The sequence below is a fragment of the Eretmochelys imbricata genome, chromosome 6 (assembly GCF_965152235.1).
Source record: "Eretmochelys imbricata isolate rEreImb1 chromosome 6, rEreImb1.hap1, whole genome shotgun sequence".
In the NCBI taxonomy this organism is placed as follows: Eukaryota; Metazoa; Chordata; order Testudines; family Cheloniidae; genus Eretmochelys; species Eretmochelys imbricata.
In genome coordinates, this window is record NC_135577.1 from 69,786,939 (window position 1) to 69,803,625 (window position 16,687).

The 16,687-nt window shown below is 42.7% G+C and overlaps 1 protein-coding gene across 1 annotated transcript in view; it reads left to right on the plus strand.

The window, feature by feature from the left end:
* Window positions 1-1,198: 1,198 nt before the first annotated feature.
* The window catches only part of LOC144266545 (cytosolic phospholipase A2 zeta-like), a 42,442-nt gene continuing 26,953 nt past the window's right edge, over window positions 1,199-16,687 (plus strand). The window contains exons 1-4 of the mRNA XM_077819978.1: window positions 1,199-1,300; window positions 3,577-3,649; window positions 9,079-9,215; window positions 16,021-16,149. Of these exons, the coding sequence (XP_077676104.1) occupies window positions 1,199-1,300; window positions 3,577-3,649; window positions 9,079-9,215; window positions 16,021-16,149 (441 nt within the window). The remainder of the gene's footprint in view (window positions 1,301-3,576; window positions 3,650-9,078; window positions 9,216-16,020; window positions 16,150-16,687) is intronic.

A 16,687-nucleotide genomic window follows, 5' to 3' on the forward strand; every position in this document is an offset into this window, starting at 1 on the left:
CATAGTTAAAGTTAATGCCCCTCCCATTCTTACCTATCGCTTACTATTTCTGTAGAAAAATGTGTGGCGTGCTTCATAGAGAGACAAGACGTGGTCCCTATCCCCTGGGATGAACTTTGAAACAAAGGGTGGGAGAAGGGGTGGAGGGAAGATAAGTGGTGCAACAGTAAAAGATCATGAGATGAGCAGATACTCACATCTTGTGAGTTCCTTCTTTACATTTCTTAACTTTTGGTATATCTTATCGATTGCCCTCATATCTGAGCATTTCCCAGTCTTTATTATATTTGTCCTCACCTCACCCCTGTGAGGAGAAAAATATTATCCACATTTTACAGATGGAGAATTGACTTGCCCCAGGTCACATATGAAGTCTGTGGTGGAACAAGAGCCCAGGTTTCCCATCTTGTAGACTGGAGCCCTAACGACTGGACCATCGTTTCTCTGACGTGTAGCTATTATGAAGTCTATGTACATATAACTGTTTGAAGGAGCAAATTCAGTCTCAAGAGCAAGAGTGGGGGAATGCATGTAAGCAACTGAAAAGTAAGAGGAAAAAATATGTCTGGAGGCATTTGAAGGAAGAGTATGAAGTTGTATGGCACAGTGTATTAAGGAATTAGGCTTTTGGTGTAATAATGGTGAGATACCCAGGAATGCTGGAAGAGACTATTAGTTGGCCCCTGTCATATGCTATTGGTCCGGCTTATATGGCAGGCATTGATATCCTGGCTCCTGTTACATCCGGCTGTCTGTCTGAGGCCCTTAATTTAATACCTGCTCCCCTGGACTAGGGATCTTTCCCCACATTTGATGTAACTATTTCTTTAATGCAAAGAAGCTAACCGAACATGCAGCGAAGAACTCAGAGAAATGTGCAGGGATGTTTTTTAAAATGGGCACTGGCCATTTAGGAATATACAAATGAAGTTCCTGTGCTCTGACTTCTTCAAAATGTCTCTAGTCACTGCCTCAGATAATTAGTTTAAAAAGGTAGGTTTGAAATAACATTAAAGAAATATGGCTGGAGGGAGCAGCGCTGTGTGAATGCTTTCAAGGAAAGGATATTAGAATAACAGCTGTATTGAGGAGAGAACAGAACCAGCTAGTGAACTCGGAGCAGCCCAGTAGTTTTAAACACCGTTCATTCTCTGTTACATTTACCTCAGGCTTGGGAGGTGCCTGGACCGAGTCTCTCATGTTCCGTGCTGTGCTGCTTAGCCGGGTGTCAACCCGAATGCTGCCACTTCTGGCTGCTGTGCTATTTAAGGAGAAAGATACTGAGTTCTCTGACAGGCAGGTAATGTAAACTCTAGCAATTCTTTTGCTATATGATTTTGCAACTACTGAATGAAGAAACTGCCAACTGTTGCACTAGATGTGTAAAACTACAGGCCTGAGCATAGTGCTTATTGGTTTGCGTGGTCCCACTGATGTCAGTAGAAGGTTTAACAATAGTAAGTCCTGCATTTTCCAGTGTGTTTTCAGGGTCAGGTCCTAACTCTGACCTTTTCAGCATATAGAGTGAGGCCTGGTCTACATCTAAAACTTAGGCTGACCTTGCTACATTGCTCAATGGTGTGAAAAATTCACATCCTGGAGAGATGTAGTTAAGATGACCTAAACCCCGATGTAGACACCACTAGGTCAATGGAGGAATTCTTCCGTCGACTTAGCTACAGCCTCTCAAGGGGGTGGATTTACTACAGCGACGGAAAACCCCTGCTGTTGTCAGTGTCTGCACTACAGAGGCATAAATGCAGTGCTGCAGCTTGTAGTGTAGACATATCCTGAGAGAAATATTCATAATCTCTGGGAGAAAAATGGAAGAGATTTATTTAAATGTTTGCGTAACAAAGTTAGAAATACATCATTATTAACCATAAACTGTAGTTGGACTTTGCCCATTCTTCTTCCCAAAACCTCTTGTTCCAGGTGGCAGTCAGAGAGGGGGTGGGGGAAGAATAATTAACTTTGAGGAGACTGAGTAACACTTATTTACCTCTTTTTTTATCGCTTCATTATTCAAGTATAGAGCAGGCTTAATTGACACTCAAGTTTACATACCTATAAACAAAAAGAACGAGGAGTACTTGTGGCGCCTTAGAGACTAACAAATTTTTTTGAGCATAAGCTTTTGTGGGCTAAAACCCACTTCATTGGATGCATGAAGTGGAAAATACAGTAGGAAGATATATACACACACAGAGAACATGAAAAAACAGATGTTGCAATACCCACTATAACGAGTATGTGGGTATGGCAACACCCATTTTTTCATGTTCTGTGTGTGTGTGTGTGTGTGTGTGTGTGTGTGTGTGTGTGTGTGTGTAATCTTCCTACTGTATTTTCCACTGCATGCATCTGATGAAGTGGGTTTTAGCCCACAAAAGCTTATGCTCAAAAAAATTTGTTAGTCTCTAAGGTGCCACAAATACTCCTGTGTTTTTTGCTGATACAGACTAACACGGCTACCACTCTGAAACCTGATACCTGTAAACAGTGATGCAAAATACTTAAGGCTACTGAGCCAGATTACTGCGTTTGGTTATGTGCTGGATACGGGTTCCTCACACAGGTGGTAAAATCATGAATGAACAAAATTCTCTCTACCAGAACAATTTCCCATTTACGTTAAGATTCAAGCTAATGATCTAACAAATAATACAGGCACTGTGGCTTTGGTCAAAGGTTTTGTTCTGGTTCTCAAATTTTTAGGTGTGACCACAGAAGGAAAAAAGTTATGTTCTTACCTTGTTAGGTAACACATGCTAGCTAACAGGAGGTAAAATTCTAGTGAAGACAAGGCAGTTTGCTGTTTCCACACATGGTAGTGTGCTGCCAGCATTTATTTTGACCTGTTACCATGTGTTAATGCTCCAACTAGCTTGCCTTCACAGGGATTTTATCTTGTTAGCTATGACATGTTAATTAACACGAGGTTAGAACACACCTTTTTTTTCCTCTAGTGAAAATAAGGCCTCTAAACATTTCAAATCAGTAAAGTCAAGCAACACTTGTAAAGGTTAGAATAAAAAAGTGTGTACACTTCATTTCTTGTTTTATATCTCTGAGATAAGTCTGTGCAATAATTTGTGTTATTTATTAGCAAATGAATGTTTTGAAGTTATTTTTCTAAAATTAGCACATGGCAGCTCAACACTCATGGATAGCATATAAAGAACATTTTCATAGAATGTTTCTATGAGACATCATAAAGTCTTCAATCTCAGGTTATATAGCAATATTCTGACCACCATAAACTACTTCCTGTCCCTTTGCAGGGACTTTCTCATGGTTCATAGTCCTCAGTTTAATGGAAACAACTGACATCTGAAGATGAGTAGGCAAATCCTGAGATATAAAGGCAGATTACTGAAGTAGGTAAAGAAAGGTAGGCCAATTCTACTCTGCTTAGCCTGATGAGCTTCCACTTCCTCAGTTTGAAGTGGTTCTTAGTTTTCTTAGGCTAAGCAACCCGTGGGCTGGCTGGTCCCCTGTTTTTGTTTGATATTAGCAGCTTTCTTAAGGTGAGTTGTTGCTGAGTTTAACATTTCAGGTTGATTGTCTTTTCAGCATGACAAGCACCTGTACTACAATCTCACGGTGAAAGTCCTCAGAGCTAGAAACATTCACGGCACAGACCTGTGTAAGTCCTTGACCAAAATTATCCAAACTAATGTTCTTCTGTGAACAGAATACTTCAGATTCCATAGCACTTGTCTGGCCTCTGTCACAAACACTAAATTAACTTTTACAAATTTTTAGTCTTAATTTTTTTTTTAACTGAGGCTGATGAGGAGAGAATAGTGAAATAGCCATGGTAGTTTCCAGGTAAATTGGTAACATGGAGGAACTGGTAAATTGAAAATGACAAAATTGGTAGGGCAAAAAATGTAGCTCTTGATTTTTTTTTTTTTTTTTCTCTGACGCTGGTGTAAATGAAGAATAACTCCAGCAAAGTAAACAGTCACACTAGTGTAAGAAGTAGGGTGAGTGCAAAGTGAATCTGGCCCTTTTTACTTTTAACCCTTCTATACTGTGTTAATCCTCTCCTGACCTTTTTAAAAAATAAACTAAACAAAATTAGGTGACAATGTTCAATTCCTTTAGTCAACTCCCTTTGAAAACATTGCTTTCATTTTCAAATTAAAGTTATTCTTAACTAGAGTTTGTCTTTAGCCTGATTTTCAAATATGGTTGCATTTATAAAAATGAGCACATTTGCTGCACCTGAAAAACCATTTGTGCATATAAACAGCCATTTGTGCATGCAAATTAGGTAACTGGGTACCTGGCTACCCCTTTGCATGTTTACTAAATCTCCATGCAGAAATGGCTGTTTATATGCACATGCGTGCGCACACACAGGTTTCTGCAGACAGAAAAGGTGATTATTTTTTGTGGGAGCACCTGTAGGAATTATAGGCTGTGTGTGGGGAAAGATATGGGGAGAACACAGCCTTTCTTCCAGTTCATCTAACTGTACCTGTATCTCAGTGCACTGTTGTCAAGGTTCCTCCCCCACTCTGAACTCTAGGGTACAGATGTGGGGACCTGCATGAAAACCTCCTAACCTTACTTTTACCAGCTTAGGTTAAAACTTCCCCAAGGTACAAATTAATTTTATCCTTTGTCCTTGGAATATCCACTGCCACCACCAAACTCTAACTGGGTTTACTGGGAAACGTAGTTTGGACACGTCTTTCCCCCCAAAATCCTCCCAACCCCTGCACCCCGCTTCCTGGGCAAGGTTTGGTAAAAATCCTCACCAATTTGCATAGGTGACCACAGACCCAAACCCTTGGATCTGAGAACAATGAAAAAGCATTCAGTTTTCTTACAAGAAGACTTTTAATAGAAATAGAAGTAAATAGAAGTAAAGAAATCACCTCTGTAAAATCAGGATGGTAGATACCTTACAGGGTAATTAGATTCAAAACATAGAGAATCCCTCTAGGCAATACCTTAAGTTACGAAAAAGACACACAGACAGAAATAGTCATTCTATTCAGCACAGTTCTTTTCTCAGCCATTTAAAGAAATCATAATCTAACGCATACCTAGCTAGATTACTTACTAAAAGTTCTAAGACTTCATTCCTGTTCTATCCCCAGCAAAAGCAGCATATAGACAGACACAGACCCTTTGTTTCTCTCCCTCCTCCCAGCTTTTGAAAGTATCTTGTCTCCTTATTGGTCATTTTGGTCAGGTGCCAGCGAGGTTACCTTTAGCTTCTTAACCCTTTACAGGTGAGAGGATTTTTCCTCTGGCCAGGTGGGATTTTAAAGTGGTTTACCCTTCCCTTTATAATGACAACTGTGCTTAGAGGTGGGGATTATATAATTAACTTTGATAAGCTGATCCTACTGCAAAAAGAACCTGAGAGTTCTTCTCGGAGTGCAGTTTTCCTGTATCTTGACGGTTGGCTCCAAGTAGGTTGCACCAGCCAAGAAGTCACGTTGGTGGCTTTGTTCCTGCTCCATCTTCTTGTAGTGATGGGTGTCTGTATAAATAAAGAAAAGTCCAGTTTAACACCCACACTGGCGATAAACTTTATCAGAGTGACACTGGACTCCATTTCAACAAGAGCTATACTCACCACAGAAATATTCCAGTTAATAAGCAATCTGATAGCACAGATTACTTATTGACCAAAGATAACAGTCAAACTGTGCCTTTCCCTTCTAGGTCACGTGGCCTCATGTATTTGTAACACCATTTGCCAGACTTCATCTATGCTACCTACAGGCCTGGGTCTGGTCAGTCTATGCACCAGACAAGGATCACATCAACACGAGAGTGACCATTCCCTTTCTTATTTGGTGGTCAAACCTGGATGGAATGAGAGTTGGCACCCCGTTCATCACTCCCACTTTTAGTACCATCATCATCATAGATGCATCCCTTATGGGTTGTGGTGCTCACCTGAACAACCACACCATACTAGGTATTTGGATCCTCCACGAGGCCAGACTGCACATCAGTCTACTAGAACTGAGGGCAGACTGTGTGGCATGCAGACTTCTCTCCAGCTCATTTATTCTCTCCATGTCCAAGTAATATTGGGCAATATCACCATGGTCTTTTACATAAATGACCAGGGCAGAGCAAAATCTCTTCCCCTTTGCCTAGAAGCAGCCAGACTTTGGAACGGGTGCACCAGAAATGGCATCACTATCCAATCCATGTACCTTCCAAGGGTTCAATACTCTTTACCAGACAACCTGAACAGACGCTTCTCTGCAGACTGTGAGGGGGAGATACACAGCTCCATCCTGAATGAGAGATTCATTCAGTGGGGACCACATTAATGGGATCTCTTCATGTCCCAAACAAACAGGAAGCTTCCCTTATAGTGCTCCAGAGGAGCTATGGATCATGGCTCCCATGGCAATGCTCTCCTGTTGTCATGGACGGATGAACTTAGATATGCCTTTCCGCCTGTTCTCCCATTACCATGGGTCTTGAGAAAGATCCATCATGAAAGGGCCAGAGTCATTCTCCTCACACCCACTGGCCCAGACAGTTTTGGTTCCCGGAACTCCTGAGAATGTCAGTTCATCCTCCTCTCAGGATCTGCTCCTTCCTGGATCTCCTTACTCAGGAAGGGGCAGAATCAGACACTCCCAACCAGACCCACTCCACCTCATGGCCTGGTGTTTGGATGGGCATCAGAACTAGTGTCTTTGCTTGGCACCCATCCAAGATATTCTTATTCAAAGTAGGAAAGACTCAACTAGGACCTGCTACCTAGCTAAATGGAGATACTTCTCTCTACTTGGGCTTAGCATAGGCAGCCTTCTCCAAGTTCTGAGATATCCCAGTTGTTTTAGTTTACCTGCTGTTTCTAAAGACCTCAGATCTTTCCATTAGCTCACTGCAGGTCTATTTTGTAGGGATCAGTGCTTGCCTTCTTCCAGTAAAGAGAGTTCCCATCTTTACTCACCCTACAATAGTGAGATTCATGGAAGGCTTAATTAGAACTTTTCTGCCAGTCGTCAAACCTGCATCTCAATGGGACCTTTATCTCGTCCCATCAGCACTCACCAGGCTGCCATTTGAACCCTTGACAATATGCTCCATGTCCCACCTATCCATGAAAGTTGCATTTTTAGTTGCTGTTACCTCAGCCAGATGCGAGATGGGAACCCTCCTGGCAGGCCCACCATATGCTATTTTTCACACACAAAAGGTCTCCCTTCTGCTCCATCCTAAATTCCTTCCCTAAGTTATTTCTGAATTCCATGTCTACCAAATTTTCTTCCTGAAACCCTGTGTCTCTGTGGAGGAGAGGAGACTTCATTCCCTGGATGTCAGACATGCCTAGTCATTCTACCTGCAGAGGACCAAGTCTGCCAGAAAATCACCTAGGCTATTTCTTTCTATAGCAGAGAGGTCACAAGGACAAAGTATATCCTGTCAAAGAATCTCTAAATGGATTTCTGGGTGCATCATCGTGTGCTACCAATTAGCACTTGTCCCTCTGCCTGATGGGATAAGGACACACTTCACAAAATCACAAGCTGTCTCTACAGCATCCCTGCAGGAAGCACTGATAGTGGATATATGCAGAGTAGCTACCTGGAGCTCCATTCACACGTTCACAAAACATTACATACTAGTTCAGGCCTCTGCTGAGGGTGCAGTAGTGGGAGCTGCAGTACTTCAAGCATCTTTGCAGCTGGCATCCTTGCACTCTCCTCCAGGATGAATACTGCCAGCCAGTTACCCGTGTGTGGAATATACATAGGGATCAGCACTTGAAGAAGAAATGGAGGTTACTTACATGTAACTGAATGTTCTCAGATGTGTGGTCCATATGTGTATTCCAGTACCTGCTCTCCGTGCCCTCTGCTGCTGTCTTCATGGTACGAAGAGGCACTAGAGAGGCCCGCACCACCTTTTATACCCTCTGTCTGGAGCATGAGGTGAGCTCCTGTGCATGTGCAGGCCAGTGGACTCTGCTTGTTAGAATTTCTGGACCTGTGTGGAATACAGACAGGGCCACACGTCTCAAAGAACTTCCAGTTACAGGTCAGTACTCTGAATTTTTGGTGCTTTGGTTGCGTTTTGCATCTTAAGTGGAATTGACTCCATAGGAACATGTTTGTTTTGACAGCCATTTTGAACGCTAGGTTATTGATATTCAGTAGCCCGAACTAAACGCTGAAAAGAAAGTGGATAATGAGACATGATGGGTTGGCTTTCAAAGAAAGCTATGAGTAGGGCCCTACCAAATTCATGGCCATGAAAATCACATCACGGATCATGAAATCTGCTCTTTTGTGTGCTTTTACCCTATACTATACAGATTTCACAGGGGAGACCAGCATTTCTCAGATTGGGTGTCCTGACCCAAAAGTGAGTTGTGGGGTGTGTGTGTGTGTGTGTGATCACAAGTTTATTTTAGGGGGCTTGTGGTATTGCCACCCTGATTTCTACACTGCTTTCAGATCTGGGTGGCTGGAGAGTGGCAGCTGTTAGTTGGGCATCCAGCTCTGAAGGCAATGCCCTGCCAGCAGCAGCGCCAAAATAAGGGTGGCAATACCATACCATGCCACCCTTACTTCTGCCTTGCTGACTTCAGAACTGGGCAGCCAGAGAGTGGTGGCTGCTGACTGAGGGCCCAGCTCTGCAGGCAGCAGCGCAGAAGTAAGGGTGGAAATATCATAACATGTCATCCTTACTTGTATGCTGCTGCAGGCAGTGGCTCTGCCTTCAAAGCTGGGCTCCCAGCCAGTAGCTGCAGCTCTCCAGCTGCCCGGCTCTGAAGGCAGTGCCACCATCAGCAACAGCACAGAAGGAAGGGTAGCAATATTGCAATCCCCCTACAATAACCTTGCAATCCACCCCCCCGCCCAAATCCTTTGAAAAAGTCGGGACTCCAACAATTACAACACTGGGATATTTCAGATTTAAAAAGCTGAAATCATGAAATTTATGATTTTTAAAATCCTATGACTGTGAAATTGACCAAAATGGACAGTGAATTTGGTAGGGCCCTAGCTGTGAGCTGAGGAGAGAAGTTGCCTGTTGAGGGTTTTCCTGATGCCAGTCTTCTGTCCTCCCTTTCAGTGTCCAAGGCAGACTGCTATGTGGCATTGAATCTTCCAACTGCATCTCCAGTCACATCTCGAACACAGGTTGTTTATAATTCCAGTGATCCAGAGTGGAATGAAACCTTTGAATACAGGATCCACAGTGCTGTGAAGGTGAGGTGGGTTTCTTTGACATGGAGCTGGCTAGATTACCCTACTCCATCCGCAGTGGAAGGGTCTTAGCATTCAAAAAACAAAGGGTCATTATTCTAAGACACACACATACTGAAATAAAATTTAGAGATTCAAGATCTGCCTCTATCAAGCTCTTCACTTCCCAGTGAAGTGATTTCTGATGACAAATGTAGGAGGTAAATTTCAGTGAAGACTTCTTTTTTATTTAAAACAAGGCTCTGGAAAAATAGTGGTGCAGGGAAAAGTAGGAGCTGTGACTTTTAAGGACTCTTGAGATGGAGGCAGGGTAGATGAAGAAATTATGCTTTTTGCAGTTTTCTCAAAGGAAAGTGTTTGCAAGTGGAATATTATTGTTTATATAGAACTGTACATCTGAAAGTGCTGTGTAAACTAATCCTCTCAAGATTTCAGTGTGGTTAGGTAAGCAAATTCCTGTTGGATACATGAGAAAACTGAGGCCCAAAAGTGTTGTGGTTTCCCCCAAACTACACTGGAAGTCTGACAAAGCCAGGGTTAAAAGTCGTCAGGTTTCCAATCCAAAGCTCAAATCATTAGACACCACTGCCTCATTAAAAAAGAACCATAAGGCATAACTGGAGATGGGGTATCAAATTCAGCATCCCCATACAGGAGTTTAAGGAAGGGGGGCAAGGTAGGAATGCTGTTGCTCACCAGGATGTCATGTGGGATTGGCTGATTGAGTTCTCACTTGGTCTGCCTTGTGGAAAGGCTTTGGCTACGGGGCTGGTGTGTAGAGGTTTTATGACAGGTGTTGTAGAGATGTACCAACATAATCTTCTGTGAAAAGAAGTCGATAGACTATCCAAAAAGTTAATCAATTTCCTATTGATAGCCAAATAGTGACAGCACAGTAATATCTGTAATACTTTTCTCTGTAGGAAGCCACTCTGCAGGAAGCCTGAAATGCTGCCTGTTCTTTCAAACTTGCTAGGGTAGCAGCCATTAGTTATGTTGAAAAACTTATGTACCCCTGAGCCTTCCTAAATAATATCACTTGTTTAAGACACAACGTATCACTTGATTACTGAATTGCATAGCATTCAAAACTGCTCACAAAGCACAGGAGGCCAAGACCTCTGAGAAAAGTTTTCATAATCAAATGCAGGGGATGCTGGCTTATATTGGTTGATAGCTAACTGGTTCTTGTCTAATGTGTTTGCCTAACTGTCTGACATTCTCTCCCCGACCAATAAGCTCATTGTGTCCAGGGCTGGCCTTACCATGAGGTGAACTGAGGCGGCCACCTCAGGTGCCAGACTTGCGGGGAGGGGAGCGCCACTAGGACCCAGAGTGTAGAAAATTGTCTGCTGCTGGTGCACATGTATTCTCTCTGCTCCAGATGCACATGTATTCTCTCTGCTCCAGATGCACAGAGATGGTGGAGTGCTGTGCTGGAGGAAGGAGGGCACAAGAGACATAACAGGCAGGCAGGAGAAAAGGTGAGAGGGAATAACAGAAAGCAGCAGGAGCTGCAGGGACAGAGAGGAGGAAGAGCCTCTTATGTACCTCTCTAGCACCCCCAGGAGCCTGGACTGATTAACACCAGCTTCTCAGGGAGCTTCCTGTTTCCTGCTGCTTTCCTGAACCCACTTGAAGAGAACAGGCAGTCAACTGAAGTAGTAGGAGCCAGTTGAGCCCTTAAAGCGCTGATATCTTCCCTCACTCAGACCCTGCTACCAGCCTGCTTATGTGTCCCCTTCAACTGAGTGTTGAGAGCCACTATAGCTGGCACAGAACAGCAGTCATGAATGAAAGAAGAAAACACTCCTCTGGGGCAGCATTCAGAAAAAGAAAGAAAGCACAGGAAACTTTTCTATCTAAGCAGGAAGGACACAAATGTTCACGGTGAGCCTTCTGGCCCCAGTGAGGATGAGTGGTGAGGAGATGCCTGATCTTCCAGTTAGTCAGAGTGCAGGTGACCTGGCATCTACTGCAACATCCATATCTCCATCTCAAATGGATGTAACCATGCACATTCCTGAAGAAAAGTGTAGATCAGACAAGAGTGTGGTGGAGGCGCAAGAAACAGCTGCTGCTGCTGAGTTTAGTTCCTTAAGTCTAGATGATCCAGGACTGTGGACCCACTTGAGCAGTAGCCTGAGGGACTTCCTTGTACTGCATGGGCCACAGCAAGTGAAAAACTTCATATTCCCCAAAGACAATGAAAATAGAAGTTTCCATCCAACACATTACTGGCGTGAAATCCCCAATGGTGACAAAGTGGAGAGGCCATGGCTTATGTACGCAAAAACTCAGAATGCTGCTTTTGTTACAAACTCTTTCAATCTAATGTTCCAGCCACATTGGGTTCTACAGGAACAAAGGACTGGAAAAATCTGTCTAGAAATCTGGCATGCCATGAGAAGGCAGCAAATCACCGGAGAGCATTCCATAGGTGGAAAGAGCTTGAGATGAGACTAAGGTTAAAGGCCACCATAGATGATCAACATCAAGAGAAGATTGCATCAGAGTCTCTTTACTGGCAAAATGTTCTGAAAAGGTTCATTGCCATTGTGAGAATGCTTGCTACCCAAAACCTAGCACTGCATGGCACTTAAGATCAGCTGTATGTGCCAAACAATGGAAAATTCCTTAAAATTGTGGAGCTGATGGCTGAGTTTGATGCTGTACTCCAGGAGCATGTAAGAAGAGTCACCACCCAAGAAATGTACGCACACCACTACCTTGGAAAAACAATTCAAAATGAGATCATACAGTTACTGGCAACAAAAGTCAAACAGAAGATTGTGGCAGATCTGAAGTCAGCAAGATATTACTCTGTTATTCTGCACTGCACACCTGACATCAGCCGTACGGAACAAATGGCTTTAATGGTGAGTTTTGTAACAACAGAACCTAGTGAAAATGTCCTGGCAGTGGTGACTGTCAGAGAGCATTTTCTAGAATTTATTCACATTGATGATACTACAGGAGCTGGTACGACAAATGTGCTTCTTAAAAAGTCGAAAGATACAGGAATTGCGATAGCTGACATGAGAGGTCAGGGCTACGATAATGGTGCCAACATGAGAGGAAAGAACAGAGGAGTGCAGACACGGATCTGAGAATTAAACCCTCGAGCTTTTTTTGTTCCATGCAGTTCTCATTCATTGAACTTGGTGGTCAGTGATGCAGCATCAGCTTCTAGTGAGGGTGCTGAATTTTTTAATGTAATTCAAAGCATCTGTGTATTTTTCTCTGCATCAACTCATTGATGGCAAATTTTGAAGCAACATCTGGGAACATCCTCTCTCACACTGAAACCACTGAGTGCCACACGATGGGAAAGTCAAGTGGAGGCATTAAAGCCTATCAAAAACCAAATTGGGAAGATAGATGATGCCATAGTTGCCATATGGAGGATAATGCTATGACAGAAACTGTTCATGGGAGAACAGTGGCAGAGGGAAATGGCATCACCAGAAACATACCTAACTTCAAATTTCTGTGTGGCTTAGTGTTGTGGCATGACATACTGTTTGAAATAAATGTTCTAAGCAAGAGACTCCAAGGTGTTGACCTTGAAATATCTGGAGCAATGGAACAGCTGGACAAAGCAAAGTCACACCTACAGTCTTATCGGTCAGATGAGGGATTTCAAAACATTCTGAAGAGTGCACAGAAGTTGGCAGAGGAACTTCACACTGGAGCTATTTTCCCACCCATTCAAGAACACAGGAGTCACTGAAGAAGACATTTTGATTGCAAAGCACAGGATAATCCCATAAGAGACCCCAAACAACAATTCAAAGTTGTATTCTTTAACCAGGTGCTAGATTGTGTAATACAGTCAGTTGAATGTTTCATGCAGCTCAAGGAACACAGCAGTATATTTGGGATGTTGTATGATATTCCAAAACTCCTCACTATACCTAAAGAAGACCTACACCAGCAATGCAGGGCACTGGAGACAGTGTTGACACATGATGACATGCACGATATTGATGCAAGTGCTTAGGTGATGAACTGAAAGTCCTTTCAAGATATATTTGAGCAGTATCAACTCCAAAGGCTGTCCTGGAATATATGTGCACAAATAAGATGACCACCCTCTTTCCAAATGCTTTTGTGGCTCTGCACATACGTCTAACGCTGCCTGTAACAGTTGCGAGTGGAGAACGCAGCTTCTCCAGGCTGAAGTTAATAAAAACACATCTACGCTCCACAACGACACAGGAGAGGCTGGTTGGCCTTGCAACCATCTCAATAGAGCATGAGTTGGCTCAGACGATGGACCTTCAGCAGGAAGCAGTCCAATTCTTTGAAACCAAGAAGGCATGGAAAGCACCACTTTGATTATTCAAACAGATAAAAATGCCAGTGTTTACTATGCTGACAAGAGAAGTTACATTTGCTGTTTAGGCATTTGAAAGTTAAGTGTTACTTAAAACTTAAAACAAAGTCTTTTAAGATGTTAGTTCTCCTTTATTGGGGTAGGTAGCAGAGCAGTACCATGAGAGGAGTAGAACAGGAAGAAGGCAGAATTGAGACCTTTCAAAGTTTTGACCCAAGTGAGGGGACATGGGGCGTCATTTGATCTCCCTGCCACAGGTGCCAAAATGTTTTGGGCTGGCCCTGATTGTGTCCTACCCCAGAGCATTACTGTTGGCCATTAGCAGGAATGTACTGCAGTATTTAAATGCTTGTCTAGCTTAGAATTTTTTCTCCAACTTAATATATTGAGTAGAACTAAATGGGGTCTCTGCTGTCTATGCTTGTGCTTCTGCCATCACATGGCTATGCTAGTTGCTTGCCTTCTGTTCAAGTCTTCTCCCCTTCTCTACTTTTCCTTTTGTTCTGCCTCTTCCTCTTGCTTTGTTCCTTCACTCCTTCCAGACGCCAAGTCTGTTACTGGGGAGAATATGTTGTGTATCTGGTTGCACCAGTCCCTACCACCACTCTCTTTATGTCACACAGATGCCTGCTGTGTCTATCGATTACCTCACCTCTTCAGGTGTCATATGTTCAGCGAGAGTGTTATGCATACAGACCCTAGGTGCATTGGCTGTCCCACATTCTCCAGTCTGGAGCACATGCTAGCAGAAGTAGCATCCATGTGGAGGTTTGTCACAAAACACAAACTTAGGAGGGGAAATGTTTTAGTTGCTTGAAAATAAAAGGGTAGAAGACTTCAAGTCCCCAGGGCCTGATGAAACGCATCCTAGAATACTCAAGGATCTGACTGAAGAGATATCTGAGCCATTAGTGATTATCTTTGAAAAGGTATGGAAGACGCGAGAGATTCCAGAAGACTGGAAAAGGGCAAATATAGTGCCAATCTATAAAAAGAGAAATAAGGACAACCCGTGGAATTAGACTGGTCAGCTTAACTTCTGTACCTGGCAAGATAATGGAGCAAATAATAAGCAATCAATTTGCAAACATCTAGAAGATAATAAAGTGATAAGTAACAGTCAGCATGTATTTGTCAAGAACAAATAGTGTCAAACCAACCTGATGGCTTTCTTTGACAAGGTAGTGAATGCGGGGGGAAGCAGTAGATGTGGTATATCTTGACTTTAGTGAAGCTTTTGATACGGTCTCGCATGACCTTCTCATAAACAAACTAGATAAATGCAACCTAGATGGAGATACTATAAGGTGGGTGCAAAACTGGTTGGGGAAACCGTTCCAAGAGAGTGGTTCAGAGTCATGCTGGAAGGGTAAAATGAGCGGGGTCCTGCAGGGATCACTTCTGTTCAATCTCTTCATCAGTGATTTAGATAATGGCATAGAGCATACACTTATAAAGTTTGTGAATGATACCAAGCTGGGAGGGGTTGCAAGTGCTTTGGAGGATAGGATTAAAATTCAAAATGGCCTGGACAAATTGGACAAACTAGAGAAATGTTTGACGTAAATAGGATGAAATTCAGTAAGGACAAATGCAAAGTACTCCATTTAGGAAGGAACAATCAGTTGCGCCACATACAAAATGGGAAATGCCTGCCTAGGAAGGAGTACTGCAGAAAGGGATCTGGGGGTCAGAGTGGATTGTAAGCTAAATATGAGTCAATAGTGTAACACTGTTGCAAAAAAGCGAACATCATTCTGGGATGTATTAGCAGGAGTGTTGTAAGACACAAGAAGTAATTCTTCCACTTTACTCCACGCTGATTAGGCCTCAACTGGAGTATTGTGTCCAGTTCTGGGCGCCACATTTCAAGAAAGATGTGGACAAATTAGAGAAAGTCCAGAGAAGAACAACAAAAATGATTAAAGGTCTTGAAAACATGACCTCTGAGGGAAGATTTAAAAAATTGGGTTTGTTTAGTCTGGAAAAGAGAAGACTGAGTGGGGACATAAGTTTTCAAGTACATAAAAGGTTGTTACAAGGAGGAGGGACAAAAATTGTTGTTCTTAACCTCTGAGGATAGGCCAAGAAGCAGTGGACTTAAATTGCAGCAAGGGAGGTCTAGGTTGGACATTCGGAAAAACTTCCTAACTGTCAGGATGGTTAAGCACTGGAATAAATTGCTTAGGGAGGTTGTGGAATCTCCATCATTGGGGATTTTTAAGAGCAGATTAGACAAACACCTGTCAGGAATTGTCTAGATAATACTTAGTCCTGCCATGAGTGCATGGGACTGGACTAAATGACCTCTTGAGGTCCCTTCCAGTCCTATGATTGTATGATAAGACAAAGGACAGAATAAGAAATGAATTGAGAATGTCCCTTTATTCCACATTAGGCTATGATAGATTTTATTTGACTGTGGAAGATAAGATGTTTAGATAAGATTTCTCGCTTCTCTCATTGCAGAATATTGTGGAGTTCACCTTCTATGACAAAGGCATTGTGCTGAGGAGTCATGCTGCCTCCATTCATTTTGATGTGGGGAATATTACCCCAGGGCAGACTTTGAATCACACATTTGTGCTAAATCCCCAGGTGAGACTTTTCTACCCAACTTTCCAGTGGGGAAAAGACTAGTGCAGGTAGGATGTGTAATTGACATGTGATGAAGAGGCTGGTAGTTGTACCAGGATTACTTCCCACATTAGGTATGTAGCAAGTGTTGATTTAATAAATATTCCTTTTCAAAATGGAGTATAATGTGGCTAACGAATCTCAACCTATGCAGTTGTCCTGGATCACATTTCAGAGATAACACTAAATAATTACGTTCTACTTTTTATCCAGAATTCCTTTGAAGCATTAGCTCTTAAAGCTTCCACCATAGCCCTGTGTTCAAACTACCCTGTTGTTTGGCTTCCAGGGCTCACAATATGACACAAATTATTGGTGATGTTTGATATTGAGTCACTGGTGAAAATTCCTCAGGGAAATATTCAGATTTAAAGTCCATATTGCCTCCACGTCCCTTGCCACATTTCTGCATGAAATAGAAGGCAATTGCCAAAGTAGGTTGTATGGGAGATTTCTTGGGGTGTTTTTAAAAAAAACACTATACTGTCCTTTTTGGGAA